The 10,640-nt window shown below is 32.8% G+C and overlaps 1 protein-coding gene across 1 annotated transcript; it reads left to right on the forward strand.

Annotated features, from left to right (window-relative positions):
• The first annotated feature begins 5,635 nt into the window (after positions 1-5,635).
• On the forward strand, positions 5,636-8,650 carry LOC108215165 (ninja-family protein AFP3). Its single transcript, XM_017387540.2, has 2 exons — positions 5,636-6,421; positions 8,082-8,650. Exons 1-2 carry the CDS (start codon positions 5,854-5,856, stop codon positions 8,435-8,437), a joined length of 924 nt encoding a protein of 307 aa, XP_017243029.1. The 5' UTR covers positions 5,636-5,853; the 3' UTR covers positions 8,438-8,650.
• Positions 8,651-10,640: the final 1,990 nt, after the last annotated feature.

Consider the following 10,640-nt stretch of genomic DNA (forward strand, 5'->3'; position numbering starts at 1 on the left):
AGAATGACAAGCATGTTTTGAAAATGGCCTATGAATACACCAACAAGATTTGGAATATTGATCATCAGCGCACCGCAATTGAAAGAAAAAAGAGAAGGGAACACCTTAGGTCCTCCAGATCTGCACCAGAAACCTTAGGTCCTGGAGATCTGCACCAGAAATGTTGTTGGCTCCAATCAACAATTTAAGACCTGTAGACTAATAAATTCCAAGCATTGGTAGTATTTTAGATTTTAGATTACTTCCATTAAGAGTGAGAAGGGTGTGTAGAGAACCATTCCCTCTAAAACCTTAAGGTGTTAGAGGAGGCCCCTTTATGGATCTTATACTTTAACACTCCCCCTCACTCGAAATCCCATTATTTGGGTTGAAGAGTGGATCACGGGCGCCCATCTTTGGGGCATAACTTGCCTTCGTGTCCATCTTAAATTGTGAGAATATTGGGGGTGGTAGAGGCTCGAACCCGAGACCTCCTGCCAAACCTGAGCTCTGATACCATGTAGAGAACCATTCCCTCTAAAACCTTAAGGTGTTAGAGGAGGCCCCTTTATGGATCTTATACTTTAACAGGGTGAAATTATTTTCGTAAATAGGATAAGGAAAAAAGAAAAACTAGGAGTAGCTAATTTATGGGCTAAAAACGTCAGCTAAATTAAACTGTACGGGTATAAAGTATTGTGATTGTTAAATATGTAGTATTATGTTGTGCTTCAGTGGAATTAGATATATTAATCGTTTATATTGTGAAATAACAAATTCTTATTTTAGGTTGTTATTTGTGGTTATAAATAGAATAATATTAATATGATAATATATTTTAAATGATATATTATTATCATCTCAAATAATTATAAATACAATATATTATTTTAATATGATAATAGATTATGTGAAATCTTAATAAACTTATCAAAATAATCTTACTAAGATAATTGACAAAAGTTTTTTCAATTAAAAAATCTACAACACATATTCACCTCTAATATATACAAAAATAATTTGGATTTGTAAGATAATCGCAGAAGTTTTCTTTTTTAAGCTAATCAAACATATTGATTTTCGGATTTTATAATTTTTGATTTGCTGCTCTAACCCCTAAATTTATTTTTCTCAAGTAAAATACCTCTGACACTTGTCGAATCAGCGAGCAGATAACTTAAAAAAAAGTTACTGTAATTATAAATTATTTAGAAATAGAAAAGAGACAAAAAGAAGGGCCACTTGCGGTCCTGGTAACGTGCAGCCAATAGAAAATGGAAACGTAGCAAGAAGCTTTAGCCGTAGAACTCACCCCCGGCTTCCACGTAGCAGATAGGCCAGCCAGCCAGCCAAACAACCATTAACATAAACTTTAAAGCACTTTCAAAATCTAATTCCGGGCCCACCCTCAGATTTTATGTCGGGACTTTACTCCCTTTAATTTCCCATCTTTGAAATTTATTTATACCAACTTGAACAAGTTGAACTAGTATTATACTTCTCCCTGATAGGAGTTGATAACTTCTGTCACACACCGTTTAGTTGCACTATTTTTCTGTATATTTATTCCGAGTCTTTTAGATCGTCGATGGAGATCAGAATACTCCCTCCGTCCCTTTTTTTGTTGTCGTATTTTTATTTTTATTAATTAGATTGATTAATTTTTATCAAAGATTATAATTTATTTTTTCATTATTTTTAATAATAGAAAATTACATCTTAAAATAGATTAAAAATTATTTTCGGTGATATATATTTTTTATTTTATCAATTGATAAAATATTAACAAATTTCAGTCAAACTTTGGTCAATTTGACCGGCACAAAACCAAATGTAACAACTAAAAAGGGACGGAGGAAGTATTTGATTAAAAGTATATAATGATCATATATTTTTTTTGATTTTGAGATAGCTTGATGTTCATCCATTGCTAATGTTTTTAGTTTTTATTTATTATAATATATATAAATATATAATATCAATCGAAACTTTAGGAATTAGAAACTTATATATTGGATAATACGTACGTTTCATCAAGTTACATAATGAGTGAATGGTGATGCAACAAGTTGCAAGAATTGAGTACCACTTGTTCTCCCTTTTTCTTAGTTAAAAAAACAAAGACAAGTTGCAGAGCAAGTTGTATGAATTGTCTAATGAGGAAAAATGGGTGTCGTCTGAGTTACTATCATCAATTTAATTCCTCCGTTTTTCCTACTTGATGTTACACAACACTATTCCTAAATGGCACCTGGTTTTAGTATGAATGCCTCATCAAGATGCATGACTCATGACATTGAGTGCTGGACTTTTCTAATCATTCTTTTTACCTGCTTCATCCTTAATCACAGTTGCACATAACTTTAGCTTTTCATTAATTCACTGTGTCGATTTAATTAAAACATATAAAATTTAATTTGATCAAAACATATTATTGTGGATATATGTACTTAGGGTATCGGACCGGGACCGGAGTCCGGACCATGTTAATATTTCGTTTTCTTTACCAGTGTATCTCGAGTAATTTACTAGTTTAAAACCCGTGTAACGTACGGAGTTTATTAATTATGCTATAATTATTTATAAATATTTAAAATGATGAAAATAATATATATCAATAATAGAACATATAATTAAATAAAAATAAATTAGGGTATAATAAATTTTTATAAGTCAGAACTACTTATACAATACTAAACTCTTGTCTGATCCTTTAGTCACGTCTTTTTTTTACCTTTGGTTTTGTACTTGTTCAGTAGTATTATTGTATTATCAGCGACATCGTAATAAACGGTAAGTTCTTTGTTGACCATGTTGTGTATCCGTGACATATTTTTCATCAAATATTCCTATGACACATTCATATTATGATGCGTTAACAAAATTTAATAAAAAAATTTACAAATATACACAGAGGAAAAGCTGGTGATCCTGATGTGAAGTGGTTTATTTTCAAGATATTTAACTAATTTTATGTTTGGAGATCTTGGTGTTGTACCGGATGTTAAAAATTCTACTATGTATAATATTTTTTATTGATTAAAGGGATGACGATCGGGTCCGGTATTGTAAAATCCATATCCAAATCCAAAAATTTAATCTATACTCGAATTTGAAAAATATATAAGATCGGGCTCGGGTATATCCAATTTTTTTTTGGATTGGAAATCCGAAACTCAAACATGAAATCCGAAAATGTTTATAATTATAAATATTGCAAGCACTCGAAATCAAATACGTGACATGAAAAACTAGGAGATATAAAATTTAATGTACCAACTTCAACCATTATACCACAACAATTTGGTTATATCATATATGGTATAAATGACATGAAATTTCTTACACATTTTAACATGCACGCAGAGAGTACTTAGAAATATAACTAATATCAGAAAATCGACTATATTTATAGATAAAATGAATGTATTTGAAATTGTGTTTTTTGTACATAATTTATATATTTTGATTTATAATATATATTAGTGGCTTTTAGTTAATGATTCTACTTGGTTGGAGATTTTCTAAGAGTATCTCCGATGGTATTGACTATAATCATTGATTAAATTGGACCTATAAGACATTATGTAAAATTTGTTGTATTTGTAAGAAATTATGCTTTGATGGTATTGGTTATATTGGTTGGAAATAACTTAAAAATATTTGTTATTAATATCTCAAATTGTTAAAATAAAATATATAAGTTCGATATGTTAATAAATGCTGGGTAATCTTCTTACAATTTTCTTACAAGTTTGTAGAGATTGGACAAAACAGTCATTCATAAAAGGTAGGCTGAAATTATAGATAAGGGGTGAGGATGGTTGGAGTATGATATTTTCAGGACATTAGAGCATCTCCAACGGTGTTGGTTATAATCGTTGGCTAAATTGGACCTGTAAAACGTTATGTAAAATTTGTTGAACCTGTAAGACATTTCTCTTCAGTGGTATTGGCTATATTGATTGGTTATAATTTAAAAATAGCATGTTATTAATATTTTAGATTGTTAAAATAGAATATATCAGTTCAATATAGTAATAAATGATGTGCAATCTTTCGACAGATTTCTTATAGACCTGTAGAGGTTCGACAAATTTAGCCATCCATAGGAGGTTGGCTAAATTTATAGACAACAGGTCACTGTGGTTGGAGTCAGAATTTTTGAAGTGGTTGGCTAAATTTTTTATTTTTGGCATGACAACTCACATTTTAACTAAGGGGTCTTCATGGTTGGAGATGCTCTTAGTCATGTTATTTATTTTTTTCATATGCCAACTCACTTTTTAGCTAAAGTTTTTTCATGATTCGAGTTGCTCTAAATAGACTATATTTGATCGATCTCAAGTGACATGTAGCAAGATTTTCTGATGTATTATATTCATAACAACTTGAATTAATAACAACACTTCATTTTTAAAATATATCCAATAATTGTAATCATACTATCTGATAAAAAATGTATAATATTTATAGACGTACAGGATCCGCATAGTTTACTCTATATACTATATTTATGTACTATATATAGAGATGATCAAACATAAATCCGTGTTAGTATAAAAATCTAAAAATTAGTTTTAAAATGATCAAAGATCTCATTATACTTTTTAAAACTTACAATATGCACCCCTAGTTATAACTAATTACTACATTAAATTTTCAAAGCTTGCACTTTCTACCCAGATGCCACATCAGTAATGGGATCCACCTAAAAATCCAGACGTCACGTTACCCGTCACGTCAATATTAGGGGCCCAACTAGACATCCGTGTTAACACTACACCCACTCAGACTGTCACGTCACACAACCACATTGGCATTGGAGGGCTCCCAGACTGCCACATCAACACTAGGCAAACTACCATATCAGCCGTGAGTCTCTCAGAAATTAAAAGATAAGAAATAAAAACACATGAATTCTTATAGTAGATTGTAGTCAACAATTATGAAGTGGATAGAATAAAATTGGAAATGCACTTGGTGATTTTTAATTAATAAATTAATTTGGTTTGTATCGTAAAAGATCGTATATATAATTTAGTTAATTATTTTTAACCAAGGGTTTTAACTCCCCGCGAAAAAAGTGGAGGCCATTACCGATCGAAACAAAATCGTATAAAATCGCATATACGAAAACCTTGAATTTATTTCCATGTTTCTTTATTCAAAAACTTAACACGAGAGACACGACAGGTAATTAGAAAAATCACCTTTTTCTGTAGCTAAGCAATAAAACGAAGCCACTTGGCCTAAAATCACAGCACAATCCAAGCATTCTAAACCAAATTTACAGCTGTAAAATGCTCCAGCTCACCCAATATCACACCACGTGTCAACGATGTTCCCTTAAATAGCTCAACCCATCTTCAAAAATGTTCAACAAACAACAACTGTATGAATCCGCAATTTGCATACACACGCTATAACGAAAGATCTCATCGTAAAATCAACTTGATACCTGTCAACACAACGACACGTATTCTCTTCAACCCAATCACTTAATTGACACCTGTTACCTTCTTATCTTCCTCGACTTCCGCTCCTTAACACCCACGTGGGTTGTTTTTACACACTCATCGACACGTGTCATGAGGCTATTTCCGTAATTTCGGGAACCAGGGTATTAAAAATATCACCCACTCTCCGCTCTCTCAAATCATTTTGTTTCATCGTCTCTTCTTAATGGCTTGTATTTTTCTCTCCTCGCCTGCACCTAAAAATTGCAAAGCTATATTCCCTCTTTTTATCATACTCATTTTCTATAGAGATTCTTCCTGATAAACACCCAGAGAGAGAGAGAGATAATTACGGTGACTTTATTTTTGTGTTTTTTCGATAAAGATTTGATTTTTTTAAGGTTGTTGAATAATTATGTCAAGTGGTGAGGAAAACACGGGGATTGATATGCTGGAGAGATTTCGCACCAAGAGAGATTCGGAGAGAAAGTTGGGAGAGAGAGATGAGGGAGAGGGAGAGATTGAACTGAGTCTAGGCCTTTCTTTGAACGGGAGATTCGGGGTTGACCCAAAAAGACGTAACAATAATATTACCCGGGCTGCTTCGATCGCGGGTTTTTCGGTCGGGTCGGGTGGGGAGGATGTGAGAGCGTGGAGTGTTGCGGGTGGGCCCGACGTGGGTTTGAGCAGGACTTGTTCGTTGCCGATGGATACAGAGGAGTGGAGGAAGAGGAAGGAGTTGCAGTCTCTAAAGAGATTGGAGGCTAAGAGGAAGAGGATGGAGAAGATGAAGAATGTGAGGATGGTGAGAGTCAAAGCTGGTGGTGATGAGGTTGTGGTGGGCCCACCGGCCCCACAACCTGCTGTTGTGATCGACAAGAAGAGTTCAGTTCAGTTCTGTTCACAGGGGTCTATTGGATCTCAAGGCAGTGGGGCTGGTTCTTCTGGTGTGTCTGATCCTGATACTCATGAAATTCCACAAGGTATAATAGACTTGCTCCTTTGTGTCTATATATGTTTGTTTCTGTGTGTTTTATAATTGGGGTATGCATGATTTTTGTTTAGATTGAATCGTTTCATTTTGATTGATGTTTTCTTGTTTGAGGTTTCCATAGATCTGTTTTTGTGTTTTTCTATGGGTTGGGTACTTGCGTTTGTGGTTGCATGTGATATGTTTTTGTGTGTTTGTACTTGCGTTTATATGTTATGACTTATGACTTATGAGATGGCCTCTAGTTAAAATAATAGATCTGGTTTGATCTTTTAACAAAGAAAAAAAGAAGCAAATTCTTGTATTAGGTACTCAAAATTTCCAAACAGGGGGACTCCACAATCCACATTATAATATTTGCCCTTGCCCCGATTTTGATTTTGATTTTTGACCGATCGAATTTACCCAACTAAAAGTGAACTTTGCATATATTATACAATTATAAAAAATTCAAATTTATTATCAATAAATAAAGCATATATGTGATCTATTTTGAAATGTTATTTTCAGATATTTTGAATATAATATATAAACACAACATCATGGGCAATCCTACGCCAAAACCCTATACTAGAAATAAACTTATGGATTCTTAGGCTAAGGGTTTTAAGAGGAACATGACCCTATAATTCTAACACTCTCGACTTTGTATAACATGTATAGACAATCTTTTTTAGTAATAAGTTCTTTCTGCTAATATTTTTCCCGGTCTAAACAAAATTTCTATTAATAATGTATCATGTGCTTGTCAAAACACACGTCGAGACTTAAATTTATATTTAAACTAAATAGTGAAATAAATAAGTTCATCATCCTTATTCGTATATATAATAATTAGTTAATAAAAATGGTGTGCATATAATATTGTTAAGTGATTAAGTAATTAACTAATTAAGAAGAATTTTTCCGCACCTTCAAGAATTCTCAAGAATCCATGCTCTATAAGCTAGAGATTAAGGAAATTAGATAATCTGGTTGAGGACCTCATTGCATAAAAAAAAGTGTTTTGTTATGTTAACATAAGAATCAAAGTTTACGCTGTGAAGGCATTTTAGAATGGAATGTTATCCCTAAAAATATATTACTGAAAACAGTTCCAATGTGAATCATAATAATGCAGTTCCTACTGAAGATAATTTTAAGGAAAGACATTTGAAAAGAAGATAAATTCAATAGAAAGACATATGAAACTGTTTGTGTGACACTGGAGGTTAACAGTAGCAAGCCTTGTTCGGAATTTGTACTAGGTACCTGACGTAGTATTTTTATTGGCCTTCGCTGATTTCATGCCTTCTATAATCCTATGTGTAATTACAAAAATGGTCAACTGTATAAATGCGTGTAATTACAAAAATGGTCAACTGTATAAATGTGTTATATGTTACTTCATGTTACCCTAAATCTGTTTGGACTGTTGATCCATGAAGTCAGTATTATTGGTCAAGAAATTCTACTTCATTTTATTTACTTACTATATTATCAGTAGATCTTTACTTTACTATATTATCTGAAGATATTATTAAATATTTAAATCAATGATGATTTCAAATTCTTGCTTTGCAAAAGTTTCTCTCTTAATTCTCGTTAGTGGCCGAGTCTTTAGTTCTTCTACAAACTTCTCATTGTTTTTCATCTTCGTGTTCACATTACAGCAACGAACAACGGAAGCCCTGCAAGTACTCGGTCTTCAGTTGAGCCGATAGTTGACAACAAGCCTGCAGAAACTGTGACGGAGAAGCCATCACCCGTACTGGAACATTCTGGATCCAGAAATGAGGAAGCGTTGAAGAACATGATCAGCAACATGCCTTGCGTCTCAACAAGAGATGGTCCTGATGGCAAAAGAATCAATGGCTTCTTATACAGATGTAAGAGTGGAGAAGAACTGAAGATTATATGTGTTTGTCATGGTGAATTCCTTTCTCCGGCTGAATTTGTGAAGCATGGTGGTGGCGGGGATGTCGAAAATCCTTTAAGGCATATAGTTATTAATCGTGCTCAATCGTAGTCTTTTGTTTATCCCTGAGAACAACTAAGCCTTAGTTTTTTAGTGCTTGTATTGCTTCTGTGCATGGGTGATCTTATTGTAACTTTTAAATGAAGATGATGGGGATCCTGCACAACCTAAATCGCCAAGTAAAAAGATCTGGATAAGTTCAGATTTTGAAGATATGTAGTCTTTATGATATAAATTTAGTTCGAACAGAACATTTTAAGTGTATGCATTATAGTTTTGCTCTTCCATTGTGCATAGCCTAAGAAGAGTAAATACAGCACCATTCTGCTCCCAAGGGAAGAAAGAAAATAAAATTGAACAGCAATACTCTGCTATCTCTTGGCGAGTTGATTCTAGCCTTTGTAGCATTTTAACGAGCTTAGACAAATTGTCTAACCCTTGGGCCTTGGCGAGTTGATTGGAGCCCTGGTAGGACTTGAACGGGCCTTGGGATGATTTGGCGAGTTATGTGGAGCTTTGGATGGAGACTTGGAGTGTTGATGAGGTACTTGGAGAATTGGAGTTTTGACAAGGCACTTCCGGAGAAGAAGTGTCTTCGAACTCAAGTAGCGACACTTAATCCGTATAATTAATATCGCCCTTTTGTTGTTTAACAAGAATTTTAATATTAAGAGAGTTAAGACAAGAAATTTTATTATAAAATCAATCGTTAAAAATATATCGAAAACCAAAATCTCATTTAAGGAAAGGTCGAGGTAGTTTTTTTTTTTTTGACAATGCAGGCTTATATGCCTTACAACTAATTCTTGGGGTGAGCCAGAGTCGAACCCGGGCGCCCCGGGTCAATAGAGGATAAACCCACCACTGGGCTATCCAATCGTGCTCAGGTCGAGGTAGTTAATAATAGGAGTAGTAGTAAAACTAGCTATGATCGAGATAGTTAAAAATACGTGATAATCGAGAGAAGGCACTCTCTTTTGGTGAAAATATTTTCATAGAAAGAAGTATGTGGTGTGTACGAGTGTTTTAAGTGATTATATTTTGAAATCAATATAAACTAATATTTATACGATAATATCAAATTGAAACAAAAATTTGTTTATTACTTTGTATCTGGGATACAGTATGGTATGATTGTTAGATTAATTAAATCAAATAATTTTGATCAATCTCGATTTATGTTCCGGTAACTAAGATCCTACTAAAGGTGTTCAATTCGAAAAGGAACAAACAAAAACATTAGAATCCAATCAACATCACGTATATTTTTGAAATAAATGTGTTAATTTAATAATAAAAAATCATACGACATCTACACCAATGATCAAGTCAAACAACCAGTAAATTGTTTTCCTGAAAAGACAGTTAAACGATATTTTAAAAATAATGTATATACGAATACAAATACAAGTATACACCTCATGCATTCTCATTGCATTACCGGTATCCTCTTCGTCATGCACCAATGAAATTATCATTCGTTATCGATCAAATCTAAAATTGCAATCACAAAATCAAGACGCCCGCTTATAATTAAGAAACGAGAATAAACCTCTCACCAAGTAGAGAAAACAACATGAAAATACAAGCCCGAAAACCGAAATACAAGCAAATTGAAAATAAATGAAAATAAAAAAAATAGATATGATAGTCGAAGCCACAAAATATACGATTAGCTCTCGAATCTGATAAGTTCCACTTGAAGAAAAGGAAAAAAAATTAAACCATAAATATAGATCTTGATAATAAACCAAACTTAATTAAAAAGATAGAAACTTTCCCGCAAAAAAATTATTAAAGAAAACAAATCAAATAAAACAATAAAACGGATAAAATCAATAGAGGTCCCCTTGGCTATAAGTTTAAGAGCCCGTTTGACTGAATTTATGACTTAACGTGACTTATTTGATAAGCTGTGAGTTTAAAATATCTGTTCGGGTAATTTTGACTTATTAATGATTTAAATATTATTAAAATTTTAAAAATAAAAATAGAATTGAATTATGGGTAACTTATGATTTATTGGGTAAATTTTATCAAAAAAGTTAAGTCACTAAAAAAAGCTCAAACTTATTTCTGATTTTAAATCAGCTTTTTGCTTATTTTTTACTCTAAGTCGATTTGTAACTTATTACACAAAAAAAATATTTTTCACTTCAAAATTGGATACAGTTTTAAATCCCGTCACAAACATGCTCTAAGTTTAAAACCGAGGGCAGCGTTGAGTGAATGAGAGAGCTCAGAGATTTTTTTT

Source organism: Daucus carota, chromosome 3, assembly GCF_001625215.2.
Source record: "Daucus carota subsp. sativus chromosome 3, DH1 v3.0, whole genome shotgun sequence".
In the NCBI taxonomy this organism is placed as follows: Eukaryota; Viridiplantae; Streptophyta; class Magnoliopsida; order Apiales; family Apiaceae; genus Daucus; species Daucus carota.

What these genes read in the sequence shown, in the direction of transcription:
- LOC108215165 (XM_017387540.2), top strand. Translation starts at nt 5,854, where the DNA reads ATGTCAAGTGGTGAGGAAAACACGGGGATTGATATGCTGGAGAGATTT. An exon ending in TACTCATGAAATTCCACAAG is followed by an intron (nt 6,422 to 8,081) that starts GTATAATAGACT and finishes TTCACATTACAG; the next exon opens with CAACGAACAACGGAAGCCCT.